This window comes from Neodiprion lecontei, chromosome 1 (genome assembly GCF_021901455.1).
Source record: "Neodiprion lecontei isolate iyNeoLeco1 chromosome 1, iyNeoLeco1.1, whole genome shotgun sequence".
Lineage (NCBI taxonomy): Eukaryota > Metazoa > Arthropoda > Insecta > Hymenoptera > Diprionidae > Neodiprion > Neodiprion lecontei.
This window is the reverse complement of record NC_060260.1, coordinates 31,984,515-32,003,767: the sequence shown is the minus strand read 5'-3', so window position 1 is coordinate 32,003,767 and position 19,253 is coordinate 31,984,515. Positions and strand designations below refer to the sequence as shown.

The 19,253-nt window shown below is 36.9% G+C and overlaps 3 protein-coding genes across 5 annotated transcripts; 1 reads left to right on the top strand and 2 right to left on the bottom strand.

The window, feature by feature from the left end:
* Positions 1 to 202: 202 nt before the first annotated feature.
* LOC107219444 (pseudouridylate synthase 7 homolog) lies at positions 203 to 4,344 on the top strand. The gene is made up of 5 exons (XM_015657669.2): positions 203 to 802; positions 988 to 1,491; positions 1,621 to 3,148; positions 3,644 to 3,795; positions 3,906 to 4,344. Exons 1-5 carry the CDS (start codon positions 601 to 603, stop codon positions 4,310 to 4,312), a joined length of 2,793 nt encoding a protein of 930 aa, XP_015513155.1. The 5' UTR covers positions 203 to 600; the 3' UTR covers positions 4,313 to 4,344.
* A 127-nt stretch (positions 4,345 to 4,471) lies between these two features.
* LOC107219393 (zinc finger protein 239-like) lies at positions 4,472 to 6,208 on the bottom strand. The gene is made up of 5 exons (XM_046746672.1): positions 6,116 to 6,208; positions 5,728 to 5,880; positions 5,296 to 5,465; positions 4,871 to 5,036; positions 4,472 to 4,719 (listed from the first exon to the last, which is right to left on the bottom strand). The coding sequence occupies exons 1-5, from the start codon at positions 6,120 to 6,122 to the stop codon at positions 4,472 to 4,474; spliced, it is 744 nt and encodes a 247-aa protein (XP_046602628.1). The 5' UTR covers positions 6,123 to 6,208.
* A 2,722-nt stretch (positions 6,209 to 8,930) lies between these two features.
* Positions 8,931 to 19,157, bottom strand: LOC107219394. 3 transcript variants are annotated; one of them, XM_046729808.1, is made up of 9 exons: positions 18,991 to 19,157; positions 18,336 to 18,876; positions 17,777 to 18,053; positions 17,407 to 17,600; positions 16,538 to 16,996; positions 16,010 to 16,411; positions 15,283 to 15,646; positions 13,884 to 14,077; positions 8,931 to 9,963 (listed from the first exon to the last, which is right to left on the bottom strand). In XM_046729808.1, the coding sequence occupies exons 2-9, from the start codon at positions 18,855 to 18,857 to the stop codon at positions 9,154 to 9,156; spliced, it is 3,222 nt and encodes a 1,073-aa protein (XP_046585764.1). In that variant the 5' UTR covers positions 18,858 to 18,876; positions 18,991 to 19,157; the 3' UTR covers positions 8,931 to 9,153. The 3 variants fall into 3 exon arrangements, with proteins under 3 accessions (XP_046585764.1, XP_046585765.1, XP_046585766.1); XM_046729809.1 differs by lacking the exon at positions 8,931 to 9,963 and adding an exon at positions 10,230 to 12,371 and having other exon boundaries at positions 18,991 to 19,134; XM_046729810.1 differs by lacking the exon at positions 8,931 to 9,963 and adding an exon at positions 12,415 to 12,925 and having other exon boundaries at positions 18,991 to 19,139.
* Positions 19,158 to 19,253: the final 96 nt, after the last annotated feature.

The window sequence follows — 19,253 nt, the reverse complement described above, 5'->3', positions numbered from 1 at the left end:
GAAATTTCCTCAGGCATCCAAAGGTATATGAAATGATTGCAGTCATTCTTATGCGACAGCTATTCGATTATTGCTTTTGCCTTGTATTCGAATTACTGAGTGATTTGAATAATGAAGATTTTGTTAAAATTATGACATTGAATGGCAGTGAATTGTATTCAAATTTATTATATTTGTAACGTGCAAGTATTACGTGGGTCTTCATGTTGATATGTACTTCAAAGACCTCCAACAATTGTGAAGGTGCCTGAAGGTGTTAACTGAAGGGATTTCGAGATAAGACGCGGCATTAATTCAAATTAAATCGTTGTCTCGGATCCGGTGTTTCTTCGATTCGTGCCTGTCCGACGGGCCGAGGCCAACTCTTTCAACGACCGTGAGACCGCGCGAAAGGACATAACCTAAATTTCATTCGGTTAATCTGCCTCGTGATTCTTGTGTAGAGTAGGGTAGTCTGCCAACGTGGTTCACGAACAGCTATCAAAAATTTTCTCTTCTAATTTGAAAATTAAACCAGTCTACTTCACATATCAATGTGATCTCATAGCGACACTTAAAGCGGCTATAGTTTAAGTTGAGTATTATTAAGTACATAAAAGAATGCAGAGAAGCGGTGACGGTAAACAAGCCGGTACCGGCAGCTCTGACGGCAGGGGACAAACCGGTCATCGCGGTCATACTGATCGGTATTTCCATGGGGGTGGACGATCGTTTTCCAGGGGAGGTTATTACGGCGGCGGCGGCGATGGTTGGGGTCATCGCGGAGGCGGTGGATACCGTGGCTATCGCGGTAGAAGTAGAGGTAAATTCCATATTTTCGTCAAAGGTGTGAAAGCGCCAAGTATCACTATCAGGTCAAAGTTTTTAAAGGAACAAAATTTAGCAAGGTTGCAACATCCTAGTTTATTACCCTATCCATGTGACACCTGGTAATAGATGGGATTTTCATTGAATAGTTCAGTTTATTTTATTTTTATTCTTTCATAGGCTACCGAGGCGGCAACCAAAACAGAAGAGGGTACAAAAGAAACCAGGGAAATCTCGACATCGATGGCAAAAGACTGAAAATGGAGGTAGGAAATCGATTGAAAGAAGTGGACATTGGCGTCACTGAATTCGTCGGAAATCATAACGGATTCTCAGGTGTTGTAAAGGAGAGATACGGAGACTTCCATGTACACGAAATAACTTTGAACGGTGAAATAGCCAAACTCACAAACCAGACCATACCTCCAGAACCAGATCAACTGGAGAATATGGAAGATCTGAAAAAGGAAATTCCTCCAGAAGTTTGGAAACAATTGGAAACACTGATAGAAGCTGACAGTGTGGTTTTGTCTGTGGAAATCAACGTCACTACTATGAACAAAGACGAGCGCCGTGCTATTCATGCAATTGCAAAGAAAATACCAAATACCATTAGCCAAACCATGGAAAAAGGGGAAACAAAATTCATCGTTGTCGCCAAGGCTAACAAGCAGAAACAAAGTGGTGGGTTACGAAGAGTCTAAATTTTTATAGTATTTTCACAATAAATTCACTTTTCCTTGTGCAAATCGTGTACTGGGATAGTTTTTGAAAAATTTGAATATTATTCTAGTATTTTGATATAACTTTCAGGGCGCATGTTCCGCCGAGATCAACGCGTGGATTGGGCTCGCCGTGGTGGAAATTATTGTCAATTTCTTCTCCACAAAGTGAACATTGACACAATGGACGCGTTAAACCAAATGGGAATGTATTTAAGACTGAAATCCAACATGTTTAACTATGCCGGAACAAAGGATCGTAGAGCCCGAACGACCCAATGGGTTAGTTTGAAAAAAATAAATCCACTCGACATTTTGGCAGCAGCGAAATCAGTCCGAGGTGCTTACGTTGGTAACTTCAAATTTTGTGACGAGCCCCTCAAACTCGGAATGTTGAGTGGAAACCGGTTCAGCATTGCATTGAGAAGTGTTACTGGATCTGATGAGGAAATTGACAAAGCTATGACTTCGTTGCGTGACAATGGGTTCATTAATTATTACGGTCTTCAGAGGTTCGGAACAGTAGCTGCAATTCCAACACATGAAATTGGAAAAGCGTTATTGCAAGGCAAATGGCATGAAGCAATTGAACTCATATTAAAACCGCGAGCTGGTGAACTGCAAAGGGATCTTGTCGAAGCTAGAGAGATATATCAAAAATCTAAGGATGCTCATGCAGCATTCAAACGAATTAGCAGGCCTGATAAAATAGAAGCCAAACTCTTGTGGGGTCTTCACGTCTGTGGCGACAAAAATCCTCAAGGAGCGTTAGACTGGATTCCCAGGAACACAAGTTTAATGTACATTCATGCCTATCAGAGTTTTATCTGGAACCTAATGGTGTCTAGGAGGATAAAAGAGTTGGGACCAAAACCTGTGGTTGGGGATTTGGTGTACGAAAATCGTAACTTTAATGAAGAGACTGATAGATTAGACTTTAGTCATCACCATAACGAAGACGAGAGTGAAAATGATAAGAAGCAAAATCCTGCCACGGACAAAAATAGAGCTAATAAAAGCGATTTGACCGAAGTAGGCAAACCAGAAGAAGCAGCCGAAAATAAAGAGGGACATAAGGTTGAGGATACTCAAATTGAGGGAAAAGATGCAATGAAAATTGAAATAGATGAAGTAAATATGGAATTAGCTCCAGCTATTGATAATGAGAATAACGAGGATGCTGCAAAAGATACAGACAATGGGCAGGAAAGAGAGAGGAAGAGGGAAGCAGTCGAAAATAAAGAGGAAAATAAAGTCGAGGATCCAGAAATTGAGGCAAAGGATTCAACGAAAATTGAAGTAGATGAAGTAAATATGGAAATTGTTCCAGCTGTTGACAATGAGAATAACTTGGGTGTTGCAAAAGACACAGAGAAGGTGGAGGAAGTCAAGAATGACTTGAACCAAGATAAAAACACAGCTGAAGTAGACAAAGAAGATCTGCGTAGTCTCCCAGCTGTTAAAATTTTGACTGAGGAAGATTTATCTGATTACACACTGGCTGATATTGTTATGCCTCAACCTGGATGGAGAGTGACTTACCCAACATATGCCAAACCATGGTTCGATGAAATCCTTGCTAAGGATGGTTTAACTACAGATCTCAGACAAAAAAACAGGTAACTTCATTAACATTAAAAATTAATTTGCTCGGATTAAAATTTCTCATTTTTAAATCATGATATTGAAACTTGTAATGTTAATGTAACGCTACATTTACAAGAAAACCGTTATTATGCAACTTTAGAATCGTCTGAAATTCAGTAAACCGTAATAAAGGCAAACATACCAATGTTTGACCAACTTATCACTACTTTGAGTTTAATCTTAAGCTGCAAAGTAATACATTTTTTTCACATTTTTCGTCACTGATTCAATCTTGTTTCGATTCACGAAATAGATTTCAGTAGTAAACACTTATGGTTATACAGCGGAATAAAATAGCTCAGTGAGTTTGTTATAAGGTACATTTTACAAATTTACACGGATATCAATTGATCCCGCGTATACAAGTATTATGCATCACATTCACCACATAAAACATGAACTTATAGTCGGTACAAGACAGCATATACATATACTTATTATCATTAAAATTAATTTTTTTTTTTCAGAAAATATACATTGGGTGGGGCATACAGAAAGATGTTGGAAATTCCATCTGATATCTCTTGGCGAATCATGCGGTACCAAGAAAGATACGACGATCTGATTCTGTGCGATATTGATGAAATGCGAGGCCTACCAGCACCAAAGGAAAACCCAGGTATGTGACAGGATTTATTTCTACACATGTTTTACCTTTACATATCACAACAAAAACTATTATGTCGCTTGAAAGTTAATTGTGCTAATGGTTTTTTCAATATGTTCCAGAGGGCAGGTACAAGGCATTAATCGTTGAGATGTCTCTCAGGCCGAGCACGTACGCGACGATGGCATTGCGTGAGATTTTGAAATGCGATACATCGTCGCAAACGCAGGCCGCCCAATCTGCCGCAAACAAAGCAGAGGAAGACGAAAGAGAGAAAAAAGAATCAACCAACGAAGATGAACAGAAATCTCCCGACGTTGAAGTGAAAGAAGACAAGGAAGCCATTGACGAGGATAACGGAACGAAAATGGAAGTGGTGATGGACACTGAACCGAAAGAAGAAAAGATGGACGTTGCTGACGACAAGGAAAACGATGATGATAAAGATACAAAGACATTGACCATGGAAACCGATTGCATTGAAAATACGGTCAACATTGATGTCGATACTGTTATAACTAAGCCATAAGCAAATAAAGTTAAATAAACAATTGCAATATATATTTAGATAAAGAGACCTTTTCCACCTACCCCGTCATCATTTACGTAGAAAAACCGGACTAAATATTGTATACGACGGCATGGTTTAATTAAATGTAATACAACATTGTTCTATTTGTAGAAGATTTTACTTCGAATATTGTAACGGAAGCCAAGGATTCCACGGAAAAATTGGAGTAGGAATTTGTATCGTTGTTTCACCTTTCGATCCGTCGTTTAAGTTATTGATCAACGTGACGTTGTCGTTGCGTATATTATCTCGAGTGGAAGAAATTATGGTCACAGTTTCTGAGTAGTGGGTTCGCTCGTGAGCTCGCAAGTTGCTTGTAACTGAGAATTTTTTGTTGCATAACTTGCAATAGTGAGGTCGATCTCCTGAAATAAAAATATAAATCTAATGATACGCCGCATAAACAAAAATGTGACAATTCCAAACAAATAAAACATCATCGATCTACTTTCGCGAATAACGAAAAATGTTACAGTAACAGGTACATATTTGAGAATATAATTTATACATCCGTACCGCTATGAAGCTGCACGTGATGATGTAGTGCCGCAGGCTTGCAAAATCCTCTAGCGCAAATTGGACACCTTAGCGGCCAATCGCCGGTGTGCGAATATCCGTGAGCTCTCAAATCTCCGGGCGTTGGAAACGAGCGGCCACATTCGTTGCATTTGTGAGGTTTTTCCTGTAACGATTAAACAACGGTTTAGTTAGTAACTGGTCCGTTTTCAAGAGAACAGATTGATTTGAAAACGAAAGTATGTAACTTGGGCGAATATTTTTGACTATTTTTGATGCCTTGTAATCCGGAGACAAAAAGCGGAAAAGACCGGAGAATTTCAAGCGAAAAGAGCACAAAAATTGGATTCTCAGGGGACCAAAATTCAAATTCAATCATGATGTATCTATCGATCTACATTTCAAACATGTCATGCAATAATAACCTTGTAGTGAGTCATTCGATGATAGTACAAATTCGAGGAAGCGGTAAATCTTTTTCCACAGATTGGACACTCGTGCGGTCTTTCTCCGGTGTGAATCCTAGCATGCGTATTTAACGAACTGCTGGTGCTAAATTTTTTTCCGCACACTAAACAGCCGTGCGGCTTTTCCCCTAAAACGTACGTTACAAAAAAGTTATTGGTAATCAAAATTTATAATGTACCACCTCCTTAATTATTGTCAGCCTGAATAGACAGTATAATTCCTTTGCCTGAATTTTGCAGGTGGTTTGTTCAACCCTTTCCAGTAACACTGTCGATCGAGGCTCACCCAAATAATGATCGGAGTCAAATTTACTACACGAAATGACAGAAAACCATCACGAAAATTGCCCGTTAACGCGTTTAGTAAGCACAATGTTGAATTCAACTTACCCGTATGCGTGCGAAGATGTCGTTTCAAAAGCGATGGACGATCAAAATGTTTACCGCAAGTTGGACAGGGTAGTTTTCGCGGACATCTTATTAGTCCGCGAATACTTGATCTCGACGTCCCGTTGCAACTTAGATCAAGGGGAGTTTCCTGGTCTATTTTAATTTAAAAAAGTATTTCTTAAAATCCCGTGGCAGTCAATTTCTTTTGGCGGTTAGATAAAACTAGCTCAGGCAAATTTTTTTTACCTACTCATTAAAACTACGATACTCGAAATACGATTATTTCGAAAAAATTGCAAACCCGTAAATGGGAAACGCTACTGAAAATTAAATTCATAGTTGTCATAAAAGTAAGTAAACTAATATTTCACGCCGACACCGAGCTCACCTGACATTTTAAAAATTGTCGCGCGCTTGTTAGCCGTCAAATAAAACGAGAGCCCACTTTCTAATTCTACTTTTCTCGGTTATGCTTGAAAATTCCACAGTGAAAATATATTTCTGAAACTTCGACAACAAGTGTACTAAAAAGTTTACCAAATCCCACAACCGTTGTGGTAGCAATAAATTGTCCAGGTGAGAAGTAAAATGAAAAGAGCAAGATAGGGGTGCCAGGGCGCATGTCAACGGGGGCGGTGTCTTCTTCGCGTGGGCGGAGTATCCACGGATTTTTAATGCTTTGCAATGGTGCACAACACCTGAAAATATTTGAAAGTATACGCCTGCGTTTTTATCAGTGAGTTATTGACTCATATTTGACGAATGACAGAGAATTGCGTATCATCGTATCCGCGTTAGCACTTGAAAGCGTGCGTTTCGCCCTCGTGACAAATATCTCATCCGCGACTACAACACAAAATTCGAATGAAAATAGATCTGACGTTATTTTGCATACAATATTCTTCAATACTACATAATAGTGCGTTGTTTGCCAAGCGCGGGAAGAAGGCGATTTCAGGAGGATGGTGATCGCACGAATGAAATCGCCTTCCGCCAGTCATGTACACGATTTTTCGCTGTCCTAATACTTTCGAAAATTCACCTTTCGCAAATGTCCACCCGCTGGCAAATGTGTGTTTGCAAACGGAAATTTCACATGCGCGAAAAGGCGTTTCTTCATGGGAAGTCGGACAAAAATAAAATTCTTTCTATCAGAATATATTTTTGGAGATTCGGTACGAAATGTTTTCATCGTGAATTATATTCCTGCCATGCGCTAATTGTAAGGAAGTGACCTAGTCGGTTTCGACGTTGACGTGCATATGTCCAATGATCGAAGTCCACGTATTAGAATCGCTAAAAAGGCTTAAGGCGAATTCTTTACGCAATTATGATCAAAATCACTCCAATAGAATTTCATTTGACGCAGAAATAAAGAAATGGCACGGATTCCACGAAATCGTAATCGTAAATTCATAGAATTCATGCCATTTCTTTATTTCTGTGTCAAATGAAAATGCTTCGGAGTGTTTTTGTTGAGAATTGCGTGTAGAATGGGGCTGTCAAGCCCTCTTTCGCGTTTGATATACGTGGACTTCGATATTTGGAGATATGTACGTAAACGTCAAAATCGACCAGGGCACCCCCTTAATAACTATTCAATATTCGCAAAGCACAAATTTCATCGAGAATTACGTCAGAGCTTAATTACTATTTTCAAATACAAGTATTTAACATTGGTAACAATCATACCATAAATACGAGCATTCTCCTATTAATTTTCTTTTGCGACACGGGGAGGACAATACTATAGAATATGCACAAGAGGTGAGGCAATCTTAGACTTTTGTCAAAGATCACGCGTGCTGAAGAAACCAACAAAAGGTTCAGTTTGAAGGTAAAACGATCATATCCGTGCCGTACAGATAGAACGCGTATTGTTGATCGGTGTACCAGACGGTGCCAGTAACTTTACAATCGGTCACCCCGCGTTTGTACGGGCACACGTACAGCATAGGGGTAGAGGTATTGTTATAAAGCAAAGTCACTCGCTTATAACATGTCGGTTGGCATCATAGATGAAAACAGTTCGAATAACTCCAATATCGTTCGCTATACCACTGGAGGACAGAGTATATATATAGTTATAACTGTGGCCTTTGTGCCGGGTTAATTATCTGGCACATCGTGCTCACACCCTCCTAGGAATGACTATACAATTATTTCCCGTAGTACTCAAAAGGATAAAGTATTCTCTACACCCTGAGGTGTGAGTTGTGCATAGATATAGCTTTTATTTTTCGGCACTCTAAAAATAGTCACTTTTTCGAAAAATGTATCCTTTACCACTTAAATCCGCGTTCAAGGTAATACGCGGTTTATCCTTTTTCAAAGTACATTACCTGTGTAGCTTTCAACGGTTTTTATTCTAGATGATATTTGATGAACGGAAGGAAAACTTCGCTAGTGTTAAAACGCGGCAGCATTTAGACGTTGATTTTTTTCAGATACTTCTCTTGCGACAAGAAGAAGCGCGTGGCATCGGGACGCCGGACGTCCTGCGGCGTCGTACGCTCATTTGTCACCGGGAGGATATTAACGCTATTGAGTGCTCGGGATCTTTACAAATCGCTTCTGGTAATAGAGGATATTGTGCGACCCCGAGCAACGTATAATATCGTATTATTGTACCTGATCGATCTTTCTCAGCGTAAAATTTCGTAAAATTCACTAGATTACCGGGTTATCAGATGCGGAGAATAAGCCGATCACAAGTTGGTCATAATGTTGTTATAAATATCTCACATATCTATATAGCTTAGGTAAAAGTAAATACGGGCGTCATAAAAATACAATTCTTGCAGCTATAAATTGGGAGAAAATTATGAATATCAACTTTATGTTGCAATCAACAACACTTTACTGTATATGACGAACAAAATTCACACCTTCAGCAGCATCAACACTGTAGAACTTACTATTCGCAACTATCCTGCATTGTTCTAATTATAAGAAGCATTACGATCCATTATTCCGATTGCGACAGTGAATAATTGATTAACGCTAAACAACCTACTCTCTAACAGTTTGCCAAAGATTTCTATTAGCTCAATGAATAAGAATTTTTCCTGAGGAATTCGTGAGGTATGGAAGATCGTTAAAAGTATACGCGTAATGTTGGATGGAATATGAAAATCTCTCAGAGTTTTATTGAATAAACATATGACACAAACGTACAAAATATGTGAAAATAAAAAATTAGACAAAAAAAATGGAGAACAAAAAAGAGGAATAAACTTATTTTTCAAGCTTTTGATACTGCTCATAGGTAAAGATAGGTGTTTAATGATAACAAGACTTGTTACGTTTCAAGTCCTTCTGACTAATTGAATAAGGTAACAAGTATATGTTATTGTATTAGTACGCGGAACGACAATTAATACGACGGCGTATCTTTTCACAGAATCAATTACCCAAAAGCAAACGTTAAACTTGCGGATTCTCGAGATTATTTAAATCTCCATGTCCGTAGATTGGCAGGGGTTCCGAATGCTTATCCTTTTGTAAGTAAATAATACCATTAGAACCCTCAGTTACAAATGCATATCTTAGTCTACGCGCAATATTTTGTGCACGATGCAAAAGTGCCAGTCTTTCGTCTGGTAGACTGTTAGCGGTGTATATCTTCGGTGTAGATATCATTTGACCGTTTACGCAATCGTAATTCGCGGACATATCATTTTCCATCGGAACCAGGTGCATTCCTGCGTGGGAGTAGTAATGAAGGGGACTGGGAAAGACCTGCGGTGAAATTATATTCGGTACAAGTGAAGGAGGCCCGTTCTGATGATGTGAACGTAAATGACGACCGTTTTCCTTGTAAATAGGATCCGTAGAATCAGATCGCATATTGCAGATAGGGTTGCGGAGAATCATTGCTGGTGCGAGATCCGCTTCGTGATCGGGACTTCTAGTCTCCAGATCCGCCAGTCTTCCTTCATGTTTTTTATTATGTTCGTGGAGGCACTTGGACTCCAGTGCTGCCAGTCTTCCTTCAAGTTTTTCACAATATTCGCGAAGGGACTTATTCTCCAAGCAGACAGCATCGACTGTGGTTGAAATTTTTTGGAAATCTTCCCTCAATTCATGGTGTGCTGAAGTCTGATCACATATTTTTTGTTCCACGGATGCCAGCATTCGTTGGATTTCGTTGGACGTACCGAGCGATCGTTGATTATCCGTTTCACCCCACGAAGCTCTGCTGCCATATGAAGTGTTAGCGCTCTTGTGAATTGGCTGAAAGTTGATTGTAAATAAGTATCACACTGATGAAAATAATATGGTAAATTAAGTATAGGAAACAAGTGCTATTGTTTTATATTTGTCATTGTTCATTGAAGACATCCTATTTCTCCCATAGACGTCTTACGCAAGCATTTTCTATTTCTAGATACTAACTAATAGTCGATATTTCACAACCATGAATTACTGAATTATTTGTAATCCTATATAATCAATTAGATTAAATATTTGTTATCCCCGTATTTTCGTACAATGAAACACGTGCAAAAATATGAGTAGACTGTTTTAAAGGTTCAACATCTCTTTATTCATGCTTATATTATTATTAAAGACATATTTTGAGATACATGATTACTTAATGTATGCGTCATTGATGCGCAAGCATTGATAAACAAAAACCATACAACTCAAACCCTGCGGGAATGAATCTAAACTAAATTCGACTATTATATAGCTGTGTTGTGTGTGTGTGTGTGTTATACGACATTATGCACCACAAGTTGCAACAGTACTTGCGTATACTGTAGCCTAATATCAACTTGCATTATAAAACTACTAGCTTGCAATATTATTTTCTCAATGTGATAAATTTTATAAAGAAGTATATAAAGACACGTTTGAAGACAGTAATTCTGCATCTTACGTCAAACTAAGCACAGTTCAACTTTAGAAGAAAAAACATTAACTTGCAGTCCCTATTCATTTTATGAAAAATTATGACAGACAAATCTCGACTTATTTTGGTTGACAAAGTCTGAGAGGCCTGCTTACAGCGAATAGTTCACGTGTCTCATCCACATTTTCATAGCGGAGTATATACAATTAGAAGTCTGAAAAGTGGATCAAGTTTGAGAAATTATATCTTAACAACCAATTATTCAACTCAATTGGGGTTTGTTTTGTTTCAAAGTATGTAAATCGAGCTTCCTTTACGTCTTTTTGTCACCGGAATCAAATAAGAGACACTGTTATTGAAAATAACGTCAACCGTTTCGCTCGTTGATGAGAAAATTCGTAAATTTTGGACATGAAATAAAATTGAACTGCAATAGACACAATTTTACTGGGGACAAGAAATTTCGGAACGTGGTGAAAAGGATAAACTATCCAATAACACTGGATCTAAATTTCAAGTAAATCGGTTGAGCTATTTTTAAAATATTGTGGGCACCGAAATATAAGTCGCCGAGCGAGAGAGTTGACGGTATTGTCGATAGCACTGCTTCCTATTAAATGAATATAATAACAAAAATATACCAATAAAGCTTGAACTACCTATTTTAAAACAAAGCAAATTCCAATAAAATTGAATAATTTTCTGTCCATACATAAATTCTCAAAATTCACCCGTGTTTTTAGCCGTCTATTTGTATATACTCCTTGAGCCATTTCAATTATCAATGTAGAGCGAAATATTTATCAAGCATGTGTACAATATAAAATGGAATATCGAAAAGCTGGTCTATGAAATTAATATAGAGTTGATATGTCGTCATCGCCGGATATAAATAGAGCGTCGGAGATAGAGAATAAGACGAACACTTCACCTTTAAGATTAGAATATATGCATGTTTTTGAATAAAACATCAAATAGCACAGACAACGAGCAAATCATAAAATGTCGTCATTTTTCGCATCACTATCTGTAAGTGTACGAGCTCTCAGGCTTCACAAATTCGTACAGCAAAATGTGCAGTAGCAAGGAAATGTATGGCAATACTTGAATGTTCGCTACATTTATCTCCTGTAAAAATGATTAATTTTGTCTTATATTTACAATTTGATGTCAATACGGTCTGAAACAGTTGTGATCCGGACTTCACGCAGTTATATATGTAGAAGATCAGGCCCAATTAATTGATGTACATACATTTAATTTAAAATATTGATTTATTTTACATTGAAGGTCTTCCTGAACTAGGCAGGGGCATCAAGTGTTTTAAGTCAGGTGGAAAACAAATCCACAGTTCTGATTCTATGTACGAATACCTGAACATAGTTTCAATCTTTGCCATCACTAACTTGTCGTGTTTTTCTACAAACGCTTGTATGCCAAAATACGAATATCGATCTTTGTTGTTAAGTTTTTTCAATTGCTTAATTGCGAGGTGCAAGTATTTATAATTGACACAATCATTTTTCGATTGTTTGCAAATCAAGCCGTATACTTTTTCTCTGGGATATGACACATCTGTGCAAACAACAGTACCCAAGCTTGGTTTTTCTTTACTTAATCGCGCTAAGAAGGGGTACTTTTCATCCAATGATTTCATCTCATCAGAAATATGTCCATCTGAAGAGCCAATATATAACAATCCTGTTTGCGATTGAATATCCTTAAGACATAACACTTCGAGTCTGATTGTTGTTTTTGGTCTAGATTTTGGCGTCTCCTGATAATCCTGAAATAGAGAATACCTCACAAAGTCATATTTGGAAAAGAGACAATTTTCTACCTGAAAGGATTTTAATGAACCCATACAATAGTTTTATAAATTAACTGCATAACCGATATAAACCAGATTACTTATCTCTATTATATTACGAAATAACTTAGTTTGGTATCTCATGTCTCTTCTGTTCTATGTTCCGCATGAAAACGTGTAATGTGTATAATCCAGATGTATCAATTAAGCACTTGTCCCTGCATGCTACACATGGCAAATATTGTTTTACACAAGTTCGATATAAAGAAGTGATTAAATTAAAAAACTACATATCGAACAGAATAAGTCTTCAATACCTAGACATGCGAAATTGATTCATCTAGAGTCCTTATTATATTTTAGACGGACTAAAATATAAATTCATATTGCAACACTCATTTCCGTTTTTTCGATTTTGCCTTTTTAGTATGCTTAATACTTTGCTTGGATTGTTTGCTAGGTTTTCCTTTTTTCTTATTAGACTCAATCTTTTTACACTCTGGTTCCGGTGATAGCCGAATCGTCCAGTACTGAAATTATTGTAAATTGCACTCTGCTCGCAACCACACAATTTTACACCCAAGAAATCCATATCAGTTATGATTACACCAAAAATGGAAAAATGTAGCAAGCTGTGCAGGAAAAAGTAAGAACCGTGAGGAAAGAAAATACAAAAAGTAGTATATAAGCTCTCAACTGTAACATTCCAAGTTAGGTTGTTCCAGTAAAAACAGTGTCAGTCATGCAGATTTATTAGAGCATAAAAGTTACACATATAGTCGATGCATGGATCAATACAAGTGATGCCGATTTTTCTTTGAACGCGGTAATTCACACTCATACTGGTGCATTCAAAAAATGTTCAATTGTTAGGTTCGCTTTGCTATTTTTTGATTAATAGAAACACATCCAACAATGCACAATACCAGAAATTTTTCTAGTATCCTTGCGAAGCCACTCAATCAAACCACCTACAAAAATTGCACACACACATAGCATGGCAAATTACAATTACCGAAATCTGTTATAATAATCACGTGAACTCTATGTTACTCCGGATTAGGACAGTTAAAAATAAGGTTTTTTTTCGTTCTTGCCCCTTCAAATTTTAGGGTTTGATAGAAAAAAGATCCTCCCAAAGGATGAGCTCTCTAGCTCAAGTCTAACGGGACGCTCTTCTAACTTTTATTTCCAATTCATTTAAGGCGGGCAAAATTCAGTTCTCGTTAAAAGTTAAAATACTCGTAAAATGTTTATATTTTTAAAATTCATGCACAGATCATTAAAGTTGATTTTTCAAGCTTTTCAAACATCTATAACGAAGCATAGTTATCAACATTCAAAAGTCTTGTGCTGGCACGTTGGTTACAACTAAATATAACTAAATAGAGAAGAATAAGCAAAATAGTGATTGTGACAGTGCAGCTGGTGAAATGTAATAAAATGAAGCAATATACATTCGATATTAGTATGAAAATTTAAACTCACCTTTTGTAAATTGTAAATTTTTATCGAAAAACCATCGGCAAAGATTTCCTCTAGCATATCTTTTACTTTATCCCAATCGAGTCGATCCAGTCCACAACCAATTCGTGGCATAGCAATTTCAGACACATTTAATTCTTTGCATTTTGCACGTAGAGCCAGTAAACTTTTTTTGAGTGTGCCATATGTTGGCTTTCCTAGAATTACAAAATAGAAACAGTTGGGTGATTTTGCTATCGTTAGTACGTAATACTTCCTGCTTAAATACATTTAGCTCATAAAACATCAACAAATCGATTAGTGATTTCTTCAAATTTGTTAATCAAATAACTTCAACACTGTCGGACCAATGAAATCCAAAATTCAGCCAGTCTAAAAGCCTAAAACTAAGAAAAGCCGCGATGATCGAGATATTGTAATTAGTGTATCTTTTTTGATGTTATTAGTTAAATAACTTGAGAACTACGTGACCAATGACATCCAAAATTTACTTAGTTCTAGACTAAGAAGAGCCATGTCAATTAAGACCAAGATCATCAAAATACGTCAAACCATCTCCAAAGTACTATCATTTTTATTTATTTTTGCATGCATTTATTCTAATAACTTAAAAACGACTGTACCGATCCGACCCAAAATCTAATGATTTCTCAGTGAAGTAAAGCCCCGTTGATTCAGACCAAGATCATTGAAAGGCAGTTATTAGTTTTCAAAATATCGTTTGACCAAAATTTCTCAACACCCACACCCATGTACCCACCCACCAGACGTCCATCCGAAAATGGTCGAAAGTCATTCTCTAGACATTACAACGGTAACATCAGGTGAGAACACAACTTTTCATTTTCGGGGTGAATATCTTCGGAAGAAGAAGGGTGGGACGTTAAAAAAGAAAGCGTGACAAATTGAGAAAAGGAAAGTACTTTCATCAAAACATATATTAAACTTTGGTAAGATCTGAAGATGGACAGTTATTTTACAATCACATTATATTGAAGTATATCTAAAGATAGAGATCATCATTTGTAAATTGATCACTTTTTAGTGCCCAGGTCACATGTTGTCACACTTGGAAGGGTATGTTGTTACATATTAAAAAAAAAACTGAATTGGTGTATTAGCAAGGTGGTCATACTAACTTATGAATTTGCACATAAACTAATTGACTACCATTGTTATTATATACGTTTTAGAAATAATTCCCTAACTATAGCCAAAGGCTTCTAACGGTTTTCTGCCTTTACACAACTGTCAAACCTTCTTAAAAGTTGCAATCTGTTTGGAAAGTCAGCTTTTACAACCAACTAGGTTTCGTAATTTTATCCATTCTAAAAAAAGCATCAGGATAACAAAAACATATTTTTTTAGTTATAAAATCTATTGTTTACTATAAAACGCTTACCAGTACTTTCAGTCTTGGTGACCAAATAAAATATATATCTTCCGTCTTTTTGAATGTAAGCTACTTCGCCCTGGCTTGCTCTTTGATCGAGAAGTTCTGATACGGACTGGAATTTTTGCCTAAAAAGTACAGCAATCCCTGAACCCATTCGGAAATCAGCTCCAACGCAATGAGCCAGACTCACAGTTTCCTCGGCATCAAATAAATCACCTTTACATTCAGTGACACATGATTTCGGTTTCTCGTTTTTTCTTTGTAACTTTTCTCTTTGTCTAATAAGGTGGTTCATCTCTTCCTTCTCTTTACTTTTTCTTCTTTCAGCTTCAGCATATGAATCGTCATCATCGACTTTATTCGGACTACTCTGTTAAAGCAGAACCATGTTACAGTTAAAACATCAGAGGTGTATGAACTACTAGTGGAATGCATAATTTATACAATATATTAGTATGAAGTTAATTGTTCGGCTAATGTAACAACTTTTATGGCACTCCTTTGAGATAGCTACTTTATGTCGCACATTACTTGCCCATATACGTAATGTGTATTTCTACCCTTCATAGAAGAATGCATGTAATCTTTACCAAAGAATTTATAACAAAGGCATATAAAATAAGTTTATAGATCAAATGTATAGATTTTCAGTCTAAGGTGCTATCCATTAGCAAAAACAACACAACTGCTGAACACAAATGAGGTTTGACAATCAGAAAATGTTTTAACGAACCTCTGGGTCCCACCAGTCACTGTGATTGTCATTATGCGAAGTATCAGTCAATTCAGACAATTTCGCGGATTGGGGTTGCATAGACCCCCAATCATAGTCATCAGTGTTTTGAGTTTCGTTTAACGCATTGCAAGGAGTGAAATCAAGCTTTGACTTTTCTGAATTGGTTTCATCACTCAACGATTGTGCAGTGATCTTTTCTTGAACTGTACTCATATCTTGATCTTCTGCTTTAGAATTTTTTTCTTTACCACACCAGTTTTCTTCAACTCTTGGCGATGTATTTTTATTTTTTGTTCCCTTGGTTGTCTTATCAATGTTTAATAGAGGAGGAGAAGATGATTCTTGTACTTCAGTAGAATCAAGTCGGCTTTCAACTTGCATATTCTCATCTTTTTTTCGCTGGTATATAAAAAAAGAATTAATCATTCTAATATTTGCAATCTGTACCAATTGGATCATCTTAAATCATGGTAAAAAAGTGTTTTACGTGAAATATCGGATCGATTTGGATGGACGCATACATACCAATGAAGGTGGCCAGCAAATCCAGAATTCTGCGTTTATTGACGAATTTCTGAACATGGTCTCTATTTTTTCCATAATGTAAGGGTCATCACAATCTTCAAAAGCTTGCAACCCAAAATATTCGTACTCATCCTTGATATTGTACTCTTTCAGACGCTGAATAGCTAATTCCAGATGTGTAAAACTTACAGGACTGTTTTCAGACTCCTTACAAATCAAACCATAAACTATATCTTTTGACTGAAGTGGAGTACGAAATGCGCTTCCAAGCTTATATGAAGTTCGTTTTAAATGATTGAGGAAGGGATATTTCTCATTTAAGGACCGCATTTCCTTAGATGTGTATGGCCGTTTATAACCAATGTAAAGAAGCCCTGTTCCTGGCTCTATGTCTTTTAACTGTAAGTCTTCATTTTTTACTTTTGACTTAGAACCAGATTTAGCTATGTTACTATCATCCTATGACGTAAAAGAAAGTAATATTTTAGTGATCAACTAATTGTATTTGTTTTTGTGCATATTGAGAAACTCAAAAATCATGATTTAATCTAAGAAAATGTATTTACAGACAGTTACAGGGTTCCATTATCATGGAATAGAGTTTGCAGTATTTCCTAAATCCAGAAGGTTAGTAATTTCAAAATCCAATCTATTGAAAACTGCACTTAAACAACCTTTAAGCATATTCTAGTGATCGAACCAAAAATTTGAATATGCGTGTCACCCATCAATTTTGTTAGGACCATGTAATTTTCTCCAATTTGCATAATTAAAAAGAAGGGACAGTATTTCACTTGTGCAATTATGTTAGTTTTGAGCAAGTAAATTATAACTTAGCAATGAAATGTACTGCCTCAATACGAACTTACCTTCTCTAAATGATAAACAGTTATAACAAAGACATTTCCAAAAATTTCTTCCACAATAGATTTTACGTCCTTCCACAGAAGCTCATCCAACCCACATCCAATTCGTGGCATTGCAATTTCCGTGACTTTGAGTTTTATACATCTTTCACGCAGCGCATATAGACTCTGTTTCATTGTGTCCATTGTAGGTTTATCTGGAATTGCATTAAATCAATGACGACAAATCGAAATGTATGTAAACACTTTAATGAAAGTGTACAAAGATATTTAGTATTGGTCTACATAGTCAGAGTACTTAACAACAATCAATTGTGTATACTAAAAAATGATGAATATAATGTTACATTGAGCATAAAACATACATGCTTACCTGTACTTGCTTGTTTTGTTACTAAGTAAAACACATATCGTTCATTATCAGTAAGGTGGGCTACGCCACCTGGTTTTACTCTTTGATCGAATAATTTACCAGTCGAATTAAATTTCTCACGGAATTGTACGGCAATCCCTGAACCCATTCTAAAATCTGCTCCAACACAGTGGACTAATGAAACATTAGCAGGGGCATTGAACAAATCATCTTCGACCTCTGTGATACAGGATTTTTTTCCCGTTTCATCAACGAATTTTGTTGTTCCTCGATCATTCTGTGTGGTAAAAATATATCTTAATAATAATATATGTATATCACAGAATATGAGATAACTTAGCTTTATAAATATTACACTAATCGGTGATTAATTTTATTTTTGCTAGCGAATTCTTTGGACGTTTAGTGAATATAATAGTCGTTCAAATTCTGAGACAAACATTAAGAGGCTGCTTACATTGCCATTAGGATATATATAAATACCAAAGTCCAAAGTAAAATTTTTTTGCAACTAATGAGAGATGTACAAGACAACATCACTAACGGTAACTAAACTCACCTGACGCGAAACTTCAGAATCAGAAGAAATATCAGTGCGAATCCAAGTTCCTGATCCCGTTTCAAGTAAATTTTGTTGTGATGCAAGAGAAGGATCAGATGATTCCTGTAAATTGCAAGTAGTCGCTCTTGGGGTAAATTCAGCAGACTGGGCGCTAAGTGATGATTTGACAGTACTGACTGCCGTTTGATGATCTGAATATTTTCCATCAGAAGACTGATTTTGCATAGAAAACATCTGCGATCCACGCTGATTTCCCTTAATGAAATTTCGTGGGCCATAGGAGGAGCCGGATCTGACTCCTCTACTCAAGTAGCTGTCACGACCAGATTTCGTTGATCTATAATCAACATCTGGTGGTTGTGTGTAAGGTGTAGCTTCATGATTTGAAGATGAACCCTCACTTGCTGGACTTTGCTCATTTTTTTGATCATAATATTTGCGTCTCATACAATTTTTTGGTTTACCCGCACCTCTCGGCTTAAATGGCAAATTTTTCGAACCTCTTTCTCGGTAATCCATCGTGCGATTGAACTATAACCTAAAATCATGTAAACCTTTGAGGAACAGCAGGGAACGATAGAGGTGAATTTTATCAAGCAGACTATTAAACAAGCAATCCGACGATATGAAGGCAAATAATGACTGTACTTACCGTAGATAATTGTTCAAGAAAGCGGCCGAACGTCAACGTGGTGATACTCTCACGGAAAGACGCAAGCCACCGAAATGGAGCTTGAGATGAACGCGAATGAACGCGGGGTGTTCCCCGAACACTATGAATGATGCGTAAGAAATTTATGAAATCACCAGCGAAGCATTCTTAACCAAAATAACGATCGATGTAAGCGTTGTAACAAGTTTGGGGAATTCCCTGTCCAATTTCCTTGTATACTTATGTGATACTGTGATATTACT